Source organism: Pithys albifrons, chromosome 3 (assembly GCF_047495875.1).
Source record: "Pithys albifrons albifrons isolate INPA30051 chromosome 3, PitAlb_v1, whole genome shotgun sequence".
NCBI classification, from domain to species: Eukaryota; Metazoa; Chordata; class Aves; order Passeriformes; family Thamnophilidae; genus Pithys; species Pithys albifrons.
Window position 1 is genome coordinate 49329382 of NC_092460.1, and position 20643 is coordinate 49350024.

General features: G+C 52.8%; 2 protein-coding genes across 6 annotated transcripts; one reads left to right on the forward strand and one right to left on the reverse strand.

The window, feature by feature from the left end:
* Positions 1–407: 407 nt before the first annotated feature.
* On the reverse strand, positions 408–16506 carry PLA2G6 (phospholipase A2 group VI). Of its 5 annotated transcripts, none has more exons than XM_071551765.1 (17): positions 16497–16506; positions 15753–16056; positions 15045–15260; positions 14096–14276; positions 11927–12114; positions 10621–10717; positions 9469–9651; positions 9183–9291; positions 8424–8576; positions 6778–6868; positions 5904–6067; positions 5229–5379; positions 4911–5047; positions 4125–4279; positions 3306–3473; positions 2088–2161; positions 408–1622 (listed from the first exon to the last, which is right to left on the reverse strand). In XM_071551765.1, the coding sequence occupies exons 2-17, from the start codon at positions 15959–15961 to the stop codon at positions 1481–1483; spliced, it is 2418 nt and encodes an 805-aa protein (XP_071407866.1). In that variant the 5' UTR covers positions 15962–16056; positions 16497–16506; the 3' UTR covers positions 408–1480. The 5 variants fall into 5 exon arrangements, with proteins under 5 accessions (XP_071407866.1, XP_071407865.1, XP_071407864.1 ...); XM_071551764.1 differs by having other exon boundaries at positions 16460–16497; XM_071551763.1 differs by lacking the exon at positions 16497–16506 and having other exon boundaries at positions 15753–16255.
* Positions 16477–20094, forward strand: MAFF (MAF bZIP transcription factor F). The gene is made up of 3 exons (XM_071551768.1): positions 16477–16811; positions 17944–17997; positions 18079–20094. Exons 1-3 carry the CDS (start codon positions 16707–16709, stop codon positions 18490–18492), a joined length of 573 nt encoding a protein of 190 aa, XP_071407869.1. The 5' UTR covers positions 16477–16706; the 3' UTR covers positions 18493–20094.
* The last annotated feature ends 549 nt before the right edge of the window (positions 20095–20643 follow it).

The window sequence follows — 20643 nt, forward strand, 5'->3', positions numbered from 1 at the left end:
ACCGGGCAGCATGTCCAGCAGGCTTGCAGCAGTTACTTTGTCTGGGAATCACTTGGGGATACCAAAATTAAAGCCCCATCTCTAGTCTTTCATATCCCAAAGGATTTCAGTGTGCTACTTGTTGGGCCTGGCCACCTCCAAGAGGATCCTCATACTGCAGCTGGTCCACAGCCTCTTTGCTCTGGTTGCAACTATTGTGGGACAATCAGGCACTCACACCATACATGTGCTCCCAGGGCTGTCTGCAGGGACAGTTCATTCACCTCTTGGTATAATCCTGTGTCTGAAGGGGCCTATTCCTGATTTTCTACCTGCAAGAAATTCAGAGGCTGCAAGCTCATAAGCCTTCTGGAAACTTGCAGGATGGAGAGAGAGACAAGACAACCATGGCCTGCATGACATCAAAACCAAATGCAAATCCCTTTATTTCAGGTCATGTCAGTTTTTCATAGGAGCACTGTTTGCAACAGGAGTCCATTCAGTCAAAAGCAAAGGATTAAAGATTCAGGTTTTTCTGTTACTCCTCAAAATGCCTCCAAATACATACATAAGTTATTCATAAATATGTAAAATTTACTGGAGAAACAATGAATAATATAGCAGTCACAGTGGAATTTCCAGTAGTAAAAAAAAGTAAATCCAAATTGTTGCAGGGTCAGCTTCTTTGGTGGGAACCGACCTTAGAGCATTTCAATTCCATGTTAAGAATAAAGACGAACAACCTCTCTACCAAGCCAAGGCTCTTGTCCCTTATCCTGAGCTTGCTGCAAGTCAGACTTTCATATCTCAACCCTCAAGCAAAGAGCAGCACAGGACGAAAAGTCCTGGGTGGAAGGGCTCCGCTCCCACCCTAGGTACAGTCAGTATCCGTCTTGCTAGTCTACCTCACAGGAGAAAGAAGCTGCTACAGAAGACAACTGTCTCAGGGAAGGTTTGCCCTTCTCCCAAGGCCAGCTGCAGCACTCTGTTTTATCTACTCCAAAAAGTTGCAGCATTTCTGCCCCCTTCATACTGTGTGTGTTGAAGGAAAAATAATCCCTTTTCCCAATACTCTGAAATACCTTGGCACCCAAGGGCCAAGAAATCCCTGAAGCTTTGTCAGGCTTTAGGCCATTCTGTGACATGGGAAGGTGCACAGTGCTTTGTCAGTGGAGGTACTGCACAGACAGGAGACATTCCAGCTGCTACAGCACAAGACAGGTAGGTGGGGGCTCTGGATTCTGGTTTAGACAGCAGGGCAGCAAAACCAAGCACAGCAGCAGAGATGGGGCTACAGAACAAGGATAACTGTCAGCATTTTATAGCTGTTCAGGAATATATGTGCATGTGCACTGTTGTCTATTAAATATTATTAATTCCTCATAATTATTATTACTAGTCACTCCCCCACCTCAACATCTTGGTTGAAGGGCAAATCTGAGCCATTTCAGTGCCTGCTGCTCCTTGCCTTTGGGATGCAGAATGGGAACCTCCAGATCAGTCATCGGCAGAGATGCTGCACGAGCTGCTCAAACTGCTCCCGGTGCTGGTAGATGTACAGCTGGGTATCCCAGAGAGCGTTCACCAGCACAGTGTCATTCACCTCATCCAGCATCACCTCCGTGTGCAGCTGAGGGCTGAGCCTGTAGACACCAAGACAGCATCACTGAGTGGGCACAGACACAAAGGTGATCAGGCACAAGCCTGCCAAGCAGGAGACTTTTGCCAACTGAGGTGCTCACTGGCCCTTTATCTATCAGGCTTGCAGAGCCACAGTTAAGCAACCGCAGCACAGGAGGGACAAGTTCAAAACAAGCTGTGCATGGTGGAATAGGGCAGGATGCACATCCTGAAAAACCATGCAAGAGAGCATCCCTCAAGCCTCCGCTAACTGGCCCTGGACCAGGTGTGCTCGGTGCATCAGCTCATGCAAAGGGCCAGGGCATCCTCCATTGTGCCACTGAGGCGTGAGGGGAGCGGGCAGGGGACAGGCCTGGACAGGCATGCCTCTGGAGGGGATGCCATTTGGGATGATGTATCCCACAGCCAGGTCTGAAGTGAGAGGGATAAAAATAGGTGTGTACAGAGAGTGAAAAGGAAGCTCCTACCGGAAATATGGGACATCCGTCATCTCACACCAGGCCCTGGCACGATCCACAGCTGGGCCATCTGCGTCAGTGCACTGCAGGAGAAACAGCCCCACAGTTACAGCCTGACTGCTCCTCCCCTGCCAGCAAGAGCCTTCCCTGGCACCAAGTTGAATTGCACAAGCTGCAGAGGGAAAGGGAAAACTAGGAGCAAGTTCAGCCTGGATGGCACTGCTCACTGCCAAGAGTGGGGCAGTTTTCATTTTTTTTTTTTGGTTTTATTTTTAACGTAAGAACAGTGCTCCTGATCCTTGGGACCTAAGGAATTGCCCCCTACAGATCTTCCATATGTCACAGCACTGAGTAGACCCCCTTAAAGAAACTCCCAGGATGACATGAATGACAGTCTCCTTGGAATTTTATCTCTATCCATTTTGTCCAAGCCCTGTAACAGCACAGCCTGTGATTACTACAGGCTTTCTTGGCTATTCTGGGACAGCTTCCCTGGGAGCTCTGAAATAAATGACAGGGGAAGCAGAGGCACTGTGGGCACTTTCTGACTTTAGGAAGCTAAAAAGGAGATAAAGCAACAGAATTAAGATCACAGTCAGAACTTCAGTTCTGATCTTTCTGGTTTTCATTCATTTTGGGTGTTTTCATGCACAACATTTAACGATCTTCTTTCTGAAGCATGCAAGCTCATATTCCTATTATACACTCCTAACCACAATTCTCAACAACTGCTTTTCATCTGTGACTCTCCCGCTTCTCCAGCACTTACTCACTTCCTCAGTGGGGATAACAAGGCTTTTCTAAAGAAAAATGAAATGCTGTTTTCCGAGGCATGATTATTTATTTTTTTGGTCCAGGTTGCTCAGATGCTAATGAATGTCTCCTGGAAAGACAGTGAGTTTCACAACTCTTATCTGCAAATGTTCCTAAGGGTCACTGACCACCCTCCTGTCCTCAGCCCCTTTCAGCTGCAAGAACTTCTCTTGGAACTCAAAACCCCAAAGAAGCAGACAGGTTTTAAGACCTGCTGCGCTCCCACAATTCTTAAGTTACCCACTGCCAGTGAGGAGCTGCACAGGATACCAGAAGACACATGGCCATGGTCAGAGCAGTTCCAAGGAAACAGAATTTACTTCCAAAAGGAAGGAGCTGAGGACTGGAACCCTTTTCTCCCTTGCTGCAAGCAACCCCAGGGGTCTTTACCCATCCCCTCCTTCCAGTACTCACACAATCCACCACCATCTTGCCAAGCTCCCTGGCTCCGAAGACAGTCTTCGCCAGCTCCCAAGGGTTGGAGGGGCGGAAAACATCCACAGAGCTCACTGGGACCTGCGGAGGCTTCCCTGTCCCCAGGGAGACCACCAACCCCAATTTTCTTACTTCCTGCCTCCGACCCTGCAGACGAAAGGTTTGTTACAAGAACCAACACAATGGGGGTGGAGCATGTCTTTCACAGCAGTTCTGGGGAAGCTCTGAAAGCCAAGGCAAAATGCTCTGTAGCCTTTTCTCTCCCCTGAAGTATGGCCTGGTGAGACAGGTGTAACCCACAGGACTGTAACAGTTGCACTCTGCTGTCCCTAGTTCCCCTGACTGCACCCAAACCCATGAGATCACCTGGCAGATGAGTCCTGGGACCAGATGACCATGAAACAGTCCAACTCTTCAGTCATTTTGACAACACATCTCCCCTTCCAGCTACAGGGAGCAATAGCTGCCAATAGTTATTCATCTTTTTGAAGAACTTGCCACACCACAGAAGGCATCCACTCTTCAGCCTCACAGAGTACCCCACTCACATCTTCGCAATTTATTTTTGGCCAGAAAAAGGCCCTGCAGAGCTGCATCAAGGGCTGTCTCACTGTCTCACATCCTTGTCAGAAGAAGTATCTCACCTCCCAGCCACCATTCCCAACACATATTCCCCTTCATACTGCTAAATTGTTTATCCACTAAGATGCACCCATTCCCAAACCCATTTCTTCTTCCAGGGAGGCTCAGTGGGGCCAAAAAAACCCAGTTACCAGTCAGGGCTAGGATCTCCCTCACCTTTTTGATCAGCGTCTTGTTGTACTCGTGGATCTCTGCCATGGCATCGAGGGTTGGGTTGTTGGCCAGCAGCCCTCCATCCAGGAAGCGGCCGATCGGCCGGAAATAAGTGGGAGCCGCACCGCTGCAGCGGGCAGCGCGCCACACCAGCTGGTCTGGAGGGGGACGAAGCAAAAGACCTCCTGCAGCACCTCTGCTGTGCACAAGAGGCACGCCGCCTTCACCAACACAAAGCAGGAGGGCTTGCGACCCCTGAAAACCTTGCCCTACATAGACATGCCTCTTTCTCCCAACAGCAGGGCCTCTGCTTGGATGCATAGGATGACTTTGGGGGGCTTTAAAAGATGTTCTCACCACTTTCTATATATTCCAGGTCAAAGTTATTCTCTATCCACTTCGTTGCTGCTACTTTGATAGTGAAATAGTTACATTTGCTAGACAAAGCAGCAAGCTGGAGGGGGCTGAATGTTTCAGTTACATGGCTTTTCTGCGTTTTCCTGTGAGAGCCCAGGGAAAGGTACTGACTGCATGCAGGACTCTTTTAGCAGACTCCTTCCTCATAAACCCTGCTAGCCAGCCCCTGTTCCTGGTACAAGCGAAGCCAAGGGAAGAGGAGAGAGGAGAAAAGGGAACCACCACTAGGACTGAGCTACAAGTCAAGACTAGGGATGAGCTATTGCTGAGACACCCCAATTTTTAGAGCTATGGAGGAAGAATGTGAAATCTGGCACTGAAGGATGGCACCTCCCCTGCCAACCAGATGCACTTCTGTGCACTATAATTTACCTTCTGGCTGAGTGAGTGGTTTGAAAGATGCATTTGTCTTGTATTCAGTGGAGGTTTTTGTCACTGGTACAGGGTAATTCCGGAAAAGGTGGAGCTCAGCTGGCTGTCGGTCACACAACGTCCCTGTCACCATAACCCTAGAAAAGAGGACATGAGAAAATAAGAGTAAAAAGGAAAACCAAGTACTTAAGGGTTCAATAGTTTGCACATCACACTTCTGCAGATCTGCTCTAAGGAGAGGCTGAGCATGTGTGCTGAGAGGGGTCTAGAGCATAGGCAGGACAACATCAGCAAGCACAGCCCCCAGGCAGGACTTACTTGGGTTTTCGCACATCGGTCATTTTGGTGTTTTCCCCAAATTCCTTCTTCAAGAACTCATCCAGGGGCTCTGACTCGTAGGGCCGAGAGCCCCGGAACACCATGTCCTTCATGCGGAAGTACAGGCAGCGCATGTAGTCCATGGACTTCCCTGAGACAGGCAACAGAGTTGGCAGGAGCCGGGGTGGGAGGAAGGGCAGGCAGAACAAACAGCACATCAGAGCAAGGACTTTTCAGGACAAGCAGGAGATGGGAGGCATCATTCCCAATCCCACCCCCTTCCCAAACTGCATGTCATTTGCTTAGTCCTCTGCAGCATGACTGGGAAGGATTACAGAGGAAGGGCAAACTTGGAGCACAGTTCCCACTACCAGGAAGTGTAGATCACCTTGCTCTAAGGCCCCCATGGAGAGCACAGAAAGAACAGAACATTGCATTCTGCCATCACTCACTTCCCAAAACCCAGAAAGCTGCTCAAAGCCAGCTGATGTGAGAAGCAAGCACAAAGCCAGGTCCAGGCTTTTCTTAATTAAGGAACATCCTTTCCCACCTTTGGCAGGCACAAAACATCTGAGTCAGGACTCAGAGAGGCAGCTCCCACCCCACATCCGCTCTCCACAGAGGTGCTCAGGCCCATGGGAGCGAGAAGGGGCCCACTATTTGCACTGTCCTTACCATGTACAATAGCCAAGGCCAAGATCCCTCCAGTGCTGGTCCCTGCAATCCAGTCAAAAATCTCACGAATGGGACGATCTGCAGCCTTTTCAATAGCCAGGAGGAGCTGGATGAGCACAAGGCCCCGGATGCCCCCTCCATCCAAGCACAGGAGGCGATCCTGACTGGAGAGAGATGGAGATAGATGACTGGGAGCTCTGGGACAGATTACAAACCACAGAACACTGCATGGGAACATGGCCTTGGAACAGGAGACTATGCCAATAACTAGATTGCTGCAGGCAGTGTAATCAGTGATTTAATGAATCACTGTGCTGTCTCAGGTGCAAATGAGACACGTTCAATAAGCCTTTCCATAGCTGGTGCAACACCCCTTGCTCTTGCATAGCCATCTCTGACCTCTACACTAAAGAGACAGTCACTAGCCAAAACCACACCCAAGTCCCTTACTACACAGTAATGGGTACTGTGTCATAAACAAAAAGCAGGCAGCCCCTAAATCCTGCCAGGAGCACATCAGTGCCAACATTTCCTCCACTCTGTGCAAGATCAAGTGCAGAGGAGCTGGGTGAACATCAGGGCAGCATGTGGAGATGGGAAAATCACAAGCCAAACCATCATGGGGTGCCCAGCGGCACAGGAGAGGTTCACCTGCTGAGCTCAGGCTGCAGTGCAGCTCCAGGGCGATACACAGAACAGGCAGCAGTCATTTATTGAAACAGAGATTTATCACAAGGTGCTGGCAAAAACAGCAACGGACATTAAACATCAGCACTGAGGAAGCCACCCCCATGGGTGTGGGAGGGGAGAATTCACACACAGATTTCACTCCCAAGTTGAATGGGAGCTCAGACAGAAGCTATTCTTCACTTACTTTCTTCTATCCTCACAGGGCATGTCCACAACATCTGGTGCCTTCAAGAACTGTCCAAGAGTTGCGGAAACATACAGAAGGTCCTGGTACCCTAGAGGGTAATGAATATGCAGAAGGAAAAACGTATTAGGGGCCATCAGTGTGATAAACGATTTCCACCATAATCACAGAGAGAATCTCCAACTCCCCTCCCTGTCAAATAAAGTTCCCTGCAGGAGACACAAGCCATCTTTCCCACAGTCAACAGGTACCCCCCAGATTAAACTCCAAACCAAAGAAGAGCAACACCATCCTTTAGAGTGTGCAGCTGGAGATACACCGGCAAAGACAAAGGATTTGTAGCAGCAGATGATGAGCACAGTGGGTGAGACAGAAGGCAGAGCCTAAGAGTGTGCCCACTACGCAGTTTACTGAAAGCTGTTAAGATAAAATCTAAACCTACTCCTTCAGGTAACCTAGGCAGGAGAGCTGTGGGGACAGGGTGGCTTGTCATTACCCCTCAGCTGATGTTCAACCAGGCCACCCTGGGTGCAGGGCACCGATCCAGGCTAGGTGAGAAGCCAGCCTGTGAAACCGAAAGAAGAAAGAACAGGGGGAGAGAAGTTACATACTCCTGCCACCACTCAGGCTGAAAGGTGGCTGTGTCTAGAGCAGATGGAGACAATGAACATGGTGAGGAGTTTCTTCAAAGGCCAGAGTTCATTACAAAAAAGGGTCTTGCTCTGTCACTGCATCACAGCTGAAACTGGGCAAAGGTTGCCTTCACCAGCCCATAGTGAGAAGAAAGTCCTGGTGTTAGCAGCCAGTAAGATTTGTGGTGACACAGACACACTCCAGGGTTATCCTCTAGCCCCACAGGAGAGCCTTGGCAGAGGAAACCTCCAGCCTGATACAAGAAGAGGTCCATAAGCAGCTGTTAGCTGCCTCCATGCTCCTCTCATGATGGTGAGAACCTTTCTCTGAGTCAACTCACCCACTGCCAACCCAGTAACCCCTCCCACTGCCTCTGCCTGAGCTCTGGAGCTTCCCGGAGGTGGAAAGCCCAGCACTAGAATAGACCCACGTGTTTCTTCACAGAGTCTGGGCAGTACAGAGCACAGGCTATGACACAATCATATGTCCTAAAGCAGGCTTTTCGTCTGCATAACAAATCCTGTGACCAAGCTTGCTTATCCTCAGGCTTCATTCCTTCCCTCTCCCAGCTGCTGGCCTCCAGGATCTGAAAAAATCACACCTCTAAAACCCCTTATGCCCAGCACAACACTGAGAGGTCTTCAAGGCAGACCAGTAAGTACCATCCTTTCTGTACGTGACCCAGTACATGAAGTACATGCCACCAGCTAAGTACTACACCTCTTCCAGAGGGGTGAGGGAATCAGTCTTTCTGCTCCTTTTAACAGAGCTGCATTGTGTCAGGTCCATAAAACAGAAGTTTTCAGTACAAGAGTTTAGAGTACACACACGTGAAAAGCAAAGAAAAGAGATGGGATCCTGCAACAGTTCAATGAGAACAGAGTCATGACAGAGTCACCAGACACTGAGAGCTGAGACAGTTCCCAGCGCACAGCCCATCTGAAGAAGATATCTGAGACAGCACTGTGAAGCAAGGAGGAAGGAGAGCAAAGGAGAGCCAAGGAAGGCTTTACCTAAGCTGTTGAAGCTGCTCCGTGAGGAAGGCTGGCCTTCCAGGAAGGAGGCGGCAGATGGTGCCAGGCTTGGGGAGTCAGGGTTGGGTGGTGGGTGGCAGCGTTCGGTCCCTACAGTTTGCAGCAGGTCTAAGAGCACTTTCCGGTTCGCACCTTAGGTGACGAAGGGGGAGTTACAGATCAGAAAGAGAATCAGTGCGCGCACACACCAGGGCGGAACGCGCTCTGCCTAATTCACAGCAGGCCTGACACTCACAAAACCTCTGGAATGACCCAGAAAAGCGGAAAACATATCCCAGGTATCTCTCCCCAAACATGAGGCAACAGGACTTGTGCACAGCAGGAGTACCCAGTGCAGTGCAGCTTCAAGCGGGGGCGTGTGCCACACACTTCTTGCCACTGAAGAACCGCCCGTGTCTGCTCCTGCCTGGGCAGTTCAGCAGCACTGTGTCATCCCGCTGTGAGCCCGCAGTGCCTGACAACATGGTGTGAAAGAGGGGGCGTGCAAGTGCGTGTCAGCTTTTCCTCTTGCATCTCTGTCTCACAGAAGAGAAATTCATCAATGGCTATTAATACAAAGCCTACTCTGCTAGCAAAGGAAGCGCCTACCCTGTGAGCACCTACAAGCTGGGAAAGCATACCAGAAAAGCATCACTCACATATGGCAGGTTTTCACCTCTCCCCAAGACACTGTTTTGGCCACCAAGGGGAGATGGGATGCCAGATTCATCCTGTAAGGCTGCTGACATGCTCCCTCACCTTTACTGCTCCTGGCTGCCAACAGTCCTGGTGTCTCCCCAAAATCATTGGGGATCTCGACATCTCCTCCAAACACGACAATCGCTTTGATCATATCCAGGTGGTCATGCTAGGAGACAGGAGAAAGCTCAAGAGCCGCTACATGATTTGTCACTCCTTCCCTCCTCCTCCTTTTATCAGCCAGATCACCCGTAAGGGATCGCCATATGGAAGGCAACAGCCAGAATTGGCTCGACCCTTCAAGAAAACCCTCTCTCCTGCCCAGCAGCCTCTGCAGAAAACTCACCTTCATGGCCAGGTGCAGCGGCGTGTTGCCATCCTGACCGCGGGCGTTGGTGTGGGCGCCATGTGTCAGCAGGACCATGGCGCAGTCAAAGCGTCCCCTCTGCACCGCGATGTGCAGAGCCATGTCAGCCGTGCGGCTGGTCACATTCACTGGGGAGCCATATTCCAGCAACAGCCGTGTCATCTGTACCCAAGCGTGCAGGTAACAGGTCAGGAACAGATAAAGCAATTGTGGGGACAACTACCTGGGCACTCAAACCATCTATGTCTTACGGCAAGCAAACCAGGGGAAGAGGAGGGAGCCTGGATATAGTTGGCTGGCAGATGCCAGCTGAATTGTTTCAAGCACTGGAAATGGGGTTTCTCTGTCTTTTACCACAGAACTAACTGCTGGTTTCACAATCTGGCTAGAGCTTCTGGATGCTTTGGGATTTATATGCAACTGCAATGACTGGGTGAGATCAACAGAGAAAAAACAGTCCCTACTCAGGCCAGGATCCTTTCAGAAGGAAAAAGTTTGCTTCCTGAATTTCTCTTTATAAGCCAGGCAAATTTAGATCTGTTCTGAAACTCCACAGGACATTTCTGAACGGGATGTGATACTGCAGGAGAGAAAAGAGTCCTGCTACAGGAATGCTCTCTGCTTGCTACATGCACCGTTCAGGTACTTCATCATGGTGTATCACTGACCTGCTCATCTCTGGTAGAACATGGACTGTCACCCACCTGCCACCACCTTGTCCCTACCTCACACTTTCCCTGCAGTTTTTAAGGTATCAATCTGTTTCCTCGCAGGAAACTGTCAGGTTAACAAGAAGAGAGCTCCCTCCAGGGGCAACTTTGCTTATCGACAGTGTTGCAATTTCCTCCACAAAAGGGAAAAGGGACAAGCTGACAGTTCCACAGCCACAGATGAAGAACTAGGGATGACCCCACAAGTTTATTTCACTGCAAGGCTCTGCTGCTCTGTCCCCCGTGGCAAACAGCCCTGACTGGCACAGGGCAAAGAGAATCAAACACTGGGTTGCTGGCTGGGCTCTGATAGTTCTAGGGCTCTGCACATGCGCTTGGAAAGGGGCAGGTTAGCAGCAGGAGGAATTAAATGCATGCAGTGTGGCAGCACAGGCCCTCACCATGGATTGGCTCCATTTACCTCTGCCTTCTTTGCCCAGTGCAGTGGAGTGGCTTCATAGCGTGGGTCCTTGGAGCAAACCTGGCTGGCATCTACCTCAAGGATGGCCTGGGCACACCTGGCAGAAAATGAGATGACAGGATGGGTGGCTGCTGTCTTGACTCAAGACCTCCACTCACATCAGCACCTGTCCCCACCCAGAGGAAAACCAGAAAACACAGCAGGGTCTCTGCAGCACCTGCAAGTTCCTCAGCTGTACTTTTGTTTTGGTCCTTAAAGAAAGTGTGGGTGCAACAGGAAGCAAACAAGCAGTACAGCATTCAGAGCATGAGAATCTCTGCCAGATTTCAAGTAGTGGAGCAACATCTGGATTTGTCTCTGATACAGGAATAGGGCATTTCTGGAAACTCTCGAGACCTGGGGGGTAATTCCTCTCCTCTCTTTCCAAGGAAACATGGAGATAGAGCTGAAATAGTTGAATACTTGCTGTAATTAAGAATCTGTGTACTTCCCTCTGAATGAAAAATCACACCTGCTGTGAATGGACCAGTATCTGATGCCTAGAAGGTGGGATAGGGTAGACTAGGAAATAAGCATATGTTCTCCATTCTGAAACACCACCAAACAAACCCTGTACGTGAGATTGAGCCCCAGCACAAACTCAGTGACCTAACCACATTCTGGGCTTGTAAATGTGTCTCTAATGTTGGGAAGCACTTTCCAAAATGCTGAAAAATCAGATAGCTGCAGGCAGTGTTGGCTTCAGAGCCCTATTTGTAAAGCTCTATGAGCAGTAAGTATTGAAAAGCATATACAAAGGGAATCAAATTTCTTCAGGGAAAACAAAACATTGTTCCTCCTTTCATTCCATTCCAGAGCGTGTTACTAAGAGTCAAGACCACTTCACCATACAGGAGATGGGAAAAACTAGGCTTTGCAATGAAAGCTTATTAGGATCAGAGCACTCAAAGACAGAGGCGAAACAATTAGCAATGCTATTTAAGTACCAGTAAATCATCTTCTCACAGATCATTTTGACAAAAGTTATTTCACTAACTTTTTTTTTAAATCTCTTTCTCCTGATATGTCATACTGAATAATATATTAATTCAGGGGGAAATCTTCTTTTACTGAAAGCATTTCTTTCTTTCCTACACCAGCACTTCCCTGTTCATGTGCCAGTTTGAATGCAGCAGAGGACCACACAAGACAACCTCCTGCTGAGCACAGCCCTGAAAGGGGCCCAGTCTTGGACAGTGCTGAGCAGGCAGACAGGTTCCCAGACTGGAGGGAGAGCTGTGTTCTGGCAGCCCAGGTGGTTACATACCCCTTCTGGGAGAACTTCAGTGCTGTGTGGATGGGGTATCCCAGCGTGCCCACAACGCTGCAGCTGGCACGGCACTTCAGCAGGGACCGCACCATGTCCTCTTTGCCCAGCTGGCACGCAAGGTGCAGAGCGGTCAGCCCTTCATGGCTCAGGTGGTCCAAGCCAGTTGTTGGGGTTCTGCCCAGGAGCTGGGAAGAGCAGACAGTAGATAAATAAAGACAGACAGCCATGGAAGAGCACTGTCTCTCTTGTGAGCTCTGAGGACAGACTCTAGAGCACTGGGCTCCTCATGATGCTACAGCCTGTCTTCTCCACCCTTGCTTCCAACACAGTAGGTATGGAAGTGTTCCTTGTTTTCTCTCCCCAGAGGGTTTATCACTGCTCTCTGTGCCCTCTTCCTCTGGCCCAGGTGCTTCTGAGACAGTACCCAGCCAAAAAGGGCTCACACCACCTTGACTGACACAGTCCAGCAGACTCTCACCTTCTCCCACTGCCTGAACCAAGCGCAGCCTAAATGTGTGTGACAGCACAAACTGAAACCAGCAGCTTCCCCTCCTGCTGCAGCCCCTCCAGCTGGCAGGACCTCAACCTCCCCTTCAAACCCACTGATGCTTTCAAATGAAAGCAGGATTCTGTTTAAAACATGCATGTAGGTGTATGTTTGAAGGAATTTTCCTATACTCCCTGTAAATTTTAGACTTGATACTTGCTGGCTGGTTTGTTACACAAAAATATCCCACTGCTGTACTGGGGAAACCCTCCAAGCTCTGGTACACACAAGAGAACTGAGAATTTAGTTTCTTTTCTCTAGTTTAGCAAGAAATCAACAGAGGAAAGAAACAGACAAGAGACTGATCAGACCTGCAAGTATTTCTCTAACAACGAGCCAAGTTGATGCCCTCAGAGAAATAAAGAATACCTTTTCAACACAAAGTTCCTAACTTCTCTGCTTCACACCATGACAAGCCCTGATCCTCATTCCTCCTCCATCATGCATTAGGAAACCCCAGCACAGATGAGGGAAGAGGTGTTACAACACGCTGTACATTGAGGATGCAGCCATGGCAGAGTCAGTCTCAGGCCCCCACCAAGTCTTGGGGTGCCAACACTCAGGAACCACACGTAAGGCCATCTATGCCCTTACAAACCCTGTCACTCTGTCCAGCACTTCTCAGCAACTGAGAACACCTCTTGTTTCAGAGTGTGTCTGATTGCTGTACCCCAGACAAAGCCACTCAGTTCAAACAACAGGTCCTGCAGCACAGGAGAGGCCAGGGCAGCTACAAATCATCCTTCAGTCTGTGGGCAACACATGATCCCCTAAGGCAACCTGAACACACATTTCCCTACAGGAGCACTCTGCCCAAAACCAAACACCCTGCTGGGAGGAGAGAGAGAAGGGACAGCCACAGGCCTGAGGATGAAGGCCTGATGCAAATAGCAGTGAAGGACACTTTCTGAGGAAACTTGCTTGTAGGAATAAATAATGATTTTTTAGTTGAGAAAAAGGGTTTTTAGAATAACAGACAAAGTTTTGAGGCCTGCTAGCAGGTGTGAGTTTAATTCTGTGAGAAAGGGACCAACAACTAGCAAAAACAAAGGAGATAAGAAGGCTTTGGGTTATTCTACTCATGGGAATGGAATGCTGAGATAACATAGTCATAGCAATGGTGAACATTTGTCTAAAAGTGTCATCCAATTAAAGCTGTGATGAGTTTTATAGACACTGTAATTCAACCTATAGGATGAAGGTATGGGTAGGAAAAGGTAAGGGATATATTCTGTAATTGGAAGTTAGAGCTTAGCTTTTACCTGTCTTTTCTCTCTCCATGGAGTTTTTTAATAAACTGTCTTTGAGTGTGACATCTGTAAGTTGTGGCCTAATTAATCTTTTCTCACCTTCAAGATTTACTATGAACTCACACGTTCACATGCTTACACTTCCTTAATATTCTTGTGCCAGTGCAGGGTGGAATCGAGTGCATTTATGGGAAACAGCATCAGCAAAGACAGGAAAATAAGAGGATGAAATCAGGCTCAAGCATTAATTTCACAGAGGTGAACTGACTTTCTCCTCCTCTGTCTCCAGCTGTTTTCCCGTCTCTCTCCTCACAGGACAGAGAGAATCCATTCTGGTTCCATTTTCCCCAAACTAGAAATCACTTCTACCTCAATGATCTGGGGGTTGTTCCCTCGCACAGCGTAGTGGAAAACGGTCTCCCCATTCCTGTCAGTAATGTCCACCCGTGCATGGCACTCCAGCAGCTCCAGGAGACACTCCATGTCTCCCTTGCGGCACGCCAGGTGCAGAGGGGTGCAGCCATCCTCGCTGTCCGTGCTGTTCACGCAGCTGCAAGAGAGGAGTTGGGGTAAGCCAAGGAATGGCTGCAAGGAGGAGAAGGAGGACATCCAGGAGCTGATACAGAGATACTTTCAATATCTGCCACATCTGGTGTGAATCACAGAGTTCTCAAAAGTCCAGCCTCTTGGTGGGGAAGGAGCACAGGGCACAGCCATCAAGCAGCCCTGCCCTGGACTCTCTCCCTGACACACTGCTCCTTCCTCTGTCCTCTGCATTGGACCAGTTGCCCCTGCCCAAAGGCAGACAAGGGACAGGTTACAGTCAGCAACCTAGCAGTGCTGTCCAGCCCCCTAACTCCTCACTTCCCGATCCTCAGTGAATTTCCCCATGGAAAGAGAGCAAGAGCTTGTGGCCAAAAACTTTCCAGACAGTCCTACTGTACTGCACTCTTGTGGTTTACAAAGTGAGTCACAAACCCTTCCAGACAGCAACTCCACAAGGGATACAATAATCTAATCAGTGTCTCTAGCAGGACACTTCAATGCTTTCCCTCAAACACCAGAGCTCCGGGCTGTGCAGCAGGAGGCTGAAACCTGCCATTCAGCTCCCACAGCGACCACCAGGTCCCTCTGCCCCCACCTCTGCCACCGAGGCATGGGGCAGCAAGAACAGCACTTCCAACTCACCTCTTCGGGAACCACAGGTGTTAAGCTCCCCGGGAAGCAGTCCCTGCTGCTTTGGCACATCAAGAAGGGATAGCCTGACATGGCCCGGCCCAGCCCGCCCTCCCAGTACCGTTGCTCCCCCTCTCCTTGCCTCAGGATGTGGTTGTGCCGGAAGCTCTCCCGGCGGCCGAACTCCACAGCGACGTGTGCCGCGGACCAGCTGGGGTGGCTGCGGAGGAGGTCGCTGAGCTGCTGGAGCTCCTCCAGGGACAAGGGTTGGCACGAGCTCTCGTAGAAAGGGCGCAGCTGCCGGGCATATTGCTCAAAGAGCAACAGGGCGTCTGCTTCGTTGTCTAGCTGGAAAAGCCTGGAGGAAAGGCAAACACAGGCTTGGTCCTGCTCAAAGGAACAGCCCCAATCCCATATGTCTGAAAGGAACTGCTCTTCTCCCAACAACAATGCTGAGAACTTTCCTATTCTTCCTCGGCTGGTGTCATGCTTGTTCCAAGGGAAGCAGAGAGAATGTCTCATTAGCTGAGAGCATCTTCCATACCTGAGAAACGGTTTTGGTCTGAGCTGTCCTGTGTTTCAGATGTTGAACCACCAACAGGTCTGAGCGGAGGCGCTCGTACCTATGGATGCGCTGAACTACTTCACAGCTGTCCGTTGTCACAGCATTTGGACTCTGTCCCGTTCTGATCACGAGTCCTCCCCCAGCACACCCACTGCTCTCCCACCCCCCCATAGCTCACCTGCTGCTTAAACACACCCCCCACAGCCGTAAAGCAGTCCCGGGATCAGCCGTACCGGGCCTTTGGTCTCCCTCTGGAGCAGGGATGGCTCAAAGTCTGCTACTTACCGGACAGCGACCTGCGGGCTCTGCGGATTCACCAGGACGCAATCCCAGGAGCGAGCCAGGCTGTTCTTGTACAGGGCCACTCTGCCCTCCTCCCGCAGGCAGGAGTGACCCGCGTACTCCGCCGCCGGCACCTCTTTCACCCGGTACGGGTTGGTGAAGATCTGCGTGACGCTGCTGATGGTGCTCACCAGCCGCCCGAGGAACTGCATCTTCCCGGAGCCTCAGGCGGCTGAGCCTGAGGGAAGCGGGGCCACAGGCTCCGCCCGGGCCCTGCCCTTCCACGGACGCGTGTGATCCCCAGCCCCTGGGAAGCAGAACGGAGGATCGCTGGGGTGACACGGGGCCAGGAATGGGGGCGGGGATGGACCCGGGAGCGGGGCCGGGAATGGGGGCGGGGATGGACCCGGGAATGGGCCAGGAATGGGCCGGGAATGGGAGCGGGAACGGATCCGGGAGCGGGTCCGGGCAAAGCACGACGGGCCCCCAGCGCCCCCCGCGCGCGCCGCCTGCCGGCCGCCAATCGCCGGCGCCGCCCCCCGGAGCGGACCAATCAGCGACGCCGTTGCCAGGGCGGGGCCATGAGGGCGGGACCCAGGCCACACCCACCGCCTCCCTGGAGAGGCGGGCGGAAGGGCGGGAGGCACCATCTTTGTGAGGGGCGGGGCGGCATGGGCGGGGCCACGCCCCTTAAAGCGGCAGTGGCGCACCTCGGAAGGGCGTTCTGCTCCCGGCAGCGGCGCTCACCGGACGTGCGTCATCCTGGAATTAAGGTTGAAAACGCCGGTGTCGGAACGTGGCTGCATTCACCCTTTAATACGGCGGCAGCGCGCGGGGAGGGCGAACACCCCAGGGCTCTTTGAGGGCAGCGGCCACTTTAAGAGTAGCGGCCGCCCCGCGCGGCAGCACCGGGGAGGGGGCGTGGCGAGGGTGACGTCACCGCATGACTGTGTTTTTATGAATGAAAAGAATCCGCGAGTGAGTAATCGCGGGGAGCGGGGCTGGAGGCGCCGCCCGACGTCCCGACCGGCACCGGCCCCGCGGGAGCGGCGCGGCCGCCAGGTGAGCGCTGGCCGGGGGCCCCCCGCTCCAGCGGCGCCTCTGCCCCCCCGGGCGGCCGGGACAAGGGGACGGGGGGTCGGCACCGGCCAGAGGCCGCGATGCCGCCACCGAGGGCGGGGACCGCGGCTGGGACTGGGACGGGATGGGATCGGACGGGGCCGGGGGGCGGCGCGCTGGTGGGTTTGTGTCCGCACTCGGGGCCGTCTGCGCTTTCCTCCCAAGTCCCAGCCACCGCCCTGAAGGGATCCACCACCGCTCCCCCGGCTCCGGCCTCGGCTCCCCGGCCCGGATTGCATCAGCTTCCAGCCGTCCCGGCTCCACCTTCCCCGCCGCCCCCCTCCAGCCCCTCATCCCTCGCAGGGCACTCTCGGCCCTATCCCGGCCCCACTCGCTCCTTCGAGGGCTCCCCTGACGAGGACGGGACGCCCCGGGGTGGGAAGAGGCTCCTGGGCTGCATCCTGGTGTCCCGGACTCCCCCCAGGTCTGCGAACCCCGGCACGGGGAAGAACCGGCCACCGGCGAGAGCACCGCCGCCGTTTCGATGACTTTCCCTTTCTCCCCCGTGCTGCTGAATCACGGGGAGGCCAGTTCTCGCCCGCCCGCGCTGCGTGGCCCCGACCCTTTGCCCCCGCGCCTGTGGACACCCGAGCCCTACTCCGGGCCCCGCGGTGCCCTCGCCCGCCAGGCTCAGAGCGCTGCGGCCGCACCTCCACGCGGGGCCCGCCGGGGTGGCCCTGCCACGGTGTCGCTCCGTGAGGCTGGTACTTTTACTTTCCCTTCAGCCTCGGGCGGATCTCTCCCGGGTTTCCTCCGCGCACGGAAGCCTTGGTCGCCCAGCAGTCAGCTGGGGCGTTTTGGGTCCTCCGGGCAGAGCAGCATCCCGGCTATCTCGGGATGGGATGAAGGAGAGATGGGAGGTCCAGCCTTTCCCTATTGTTATTATTGCTTGCAGTCATCACTGCTATTAATATTATTACCACGTACTTTTTTAAAAGCAGAGGAATGAGTCACGCAGTGCAGGGTGGGCGGGGGATGTGACAGCGGGCAGGGGACCAGCAGAGCTGTGTCCTCTGCCCGGTGGTGAGGGGCATGGAGCCGGCAGTAACCAGCTTTTCTCCTGGCTGCTGAACAGGGCCAGCGTGAGGGAACGATGGCTGCAGACGGGCTGTCCAGCAAGGCCTTGAAGGTGAGCACGGGTGGGAACAGGGGGCTGGGAGTCAGGGGGCTGGTTTGGGCTGTCTCAGGCAACCGCCCCTCTCTCCGGCAGGTGAAGCGGGAGCTGGGGGAGAACACACCACTGCTGTCGGATGAGGAGCTGATGGGGCTGTCTGTGCGGGAGCTCAACCACCACCTGCGGGGCCTCTCCAAGGAGGAGGTGGCGAGGCTGAAGCAGCGCCGGCGGACACTGAAGAACCGGGGTTACGCTGCCAGCTGCCGGGTGAAGCGCGTCTGCCAGAAGGAAGAGCTGCAGAAACAGAAGATGGAGCTGGAGTGGGAGGTGGACAAGCTGGCCCGGGAGAATGCTGCCATGCGCCTGGAGCTTGATACCCTCCGTGGCAAGTACGAGGCCCTGCAGGGCTTTGCCCGCACTGTGGCCACCCATGGGCCTGCCACCAAGGTGGCCACTGCCAGTGTCATTACCATCGTCAAGTCTGGCACCAACCAGGCCGCCTACTCCTAGTGCTGGCCTTGGTCCCCCAGCTGGGCACAGTTCTCCCTGGGGCGCCTTTCCCCATGAATTGTCTCCCAGCCCCTCCTCGACCTCCTTCCTGCTGGGACTTGTGCCCAAAATCCTCCTTCTCCCATCCCTTGACCTGCAGGTCCCCCAGGTAGGGAGGGCTGCTGCAGCGTGAGTGCTGAGGTGGAGGACATGACCCCACTGGTGGCCCACACAGAACCCTCCCTTCCTTGGGGGTGCAGACAGGAGAGAGCAAACCCACACAAGTAGTAGTGGGGAAGTATCCCACAGCTCCAAGCTGGCAAGAAAACAACAGGTGCCTCTTTTTTGAGGGAGGGCATGTGAGAGCTGAACGCAGGCCAGGCAGTCCCAGGAGCAAGTGTTAGGAAAAGGAGGAGGAGAGAGAGGTTTTGCAGTGCAGGGGAAGAAGATAAATTGGCATTGGACACACAACTTGGACCACACCTGGAGCAGGGAGGAGGGTAACAGCATGGCTGGAGTCTCTGGGAATGAAGATGGTAAGGATGGTAGGTCAGAGGGGGAGAGAAAGTGGCTACAGGTTGATGTCTGGTAAGGGTGAATGGAATGGGAAAGCTGGGAAAGCACCGTGGCAGCTTGTCGTGCTGGGGGACCCCAGAGGTGACAGTGATGGGGGGTCCCTCGGGCAGGGGAGAACTGGGGGACGTGAGTGGGTCAGCCCAGGCTGTTGTCTGCAAATAGGAGAAGCAGTGGTGCTATTTTATCTTTCCCTATCATGCACATCCTTCACGCCTCTTCCTGCTGACGGGACACTGGGCCTGGCTGGGTGTCTCAAATGCAGCACCGGCAGGAAGGAAGCGGAGGCAGCTGGAGCAGAGATAAACACTGTTTTGCTCAGCACAGGCCAGCTTGTATGGCCCCACCAAGCGCTCCCTGCTGCCCCACCGCCTACAAAGCCCATGGAGAGGTGCTCCTGACCCTTGAGAGATAGAGCTGCGGAGGCAGAGAAGGGTGGAGGTGCAGGAGGTGAGAAGTAGGGGTGGAGAGCATCCCTGCTCCTGGGAGCTGCCTGGCAGGCAGGTAGGCTCCTCCCTTTGGTTTTTCTCCAGCTTGGACACTGGTTTGGGACAACTGGCTCTTCAGCAGGCTGAAATGCTAAAGAGCTGGGTTTGCTAAATACGGGCAGCACCGGGGGGGGGGGAACAGGAGGCAGACCTGTCTTGGCACCTGCTGCTGTAGATGATTTCCCTGCCCCTCCGTTCTGCCGCTGCCTGGGTATTGCCACGCCAGCCACCCTTGGCTGCAGCCTCCATCCCTCTCTGGAGAGGTGCCTGCCACTCGTGGAGAGGGCACCGTGGTTAGCATCCCCTCACCCCAACTCCCCTTGGGTTTATTTATTGCACGAACGTAAGTTATTTTCACGTCCTCTTTGCCATTCCGCCTCTCGGCACAGCCAGGATGTTGGTACAGAGCCGTACTTTATATTTTATATATGCAAATCACATTTTATCTTATATAGAGCAAAAAAAAAACTTATTTATTTTCTGACTTACAGTATGTGTCCTAGCCGACTTCTCTGTATTTTGTAGACTTTACAAATAAAGCAAGCTCTTTTTTTTTCCACAGGGAGAGTGTGTTTGGTCATTCTTGAATTTAGGACAGAGCTGTGTCTCAGTGAGACCAGATTTTCTAGCTCACTCTAGCTTTGCTGCAGGACATGTTGAAGAATGTGCCCAAAAGAGAAGAGATGGGGAATAGCTCATGACTTTTTAGGACAAAGACAGATTTTAGTCTTTGAAAGAAAAGGGCTCGGAAAGCAAGGTTAATGCTGAACATTGCTCCTCTAAGTACTTGCTTTCAGGGGCAGTTCAGCTGTGCTGAGTAAAGCTTTTCCTAGGAAAAGACTGCTTTGCACTAGAAAAATTCCCTCCAGACTGCCCTTGGACTAGATGCAGGAGGAGAGGCGGGTGCAATCAGGGCAACCCTGCCCAAAATCTGCCCTGCCATGTGACCTCACTGCCTGGCTCCAGAACAGTGAGGAGGAAAGCCGTGAGTTTGTGTCTGTGGGTGGCAGAACAGGAAGGGTAGCAAGCACCTTACCCAGAGGTGAGGCCTGACCTCTTCCCTGTGTGGAAAAGCCACCTTTCCACAGAGCTGAGGTGGAAGTGATGAGCA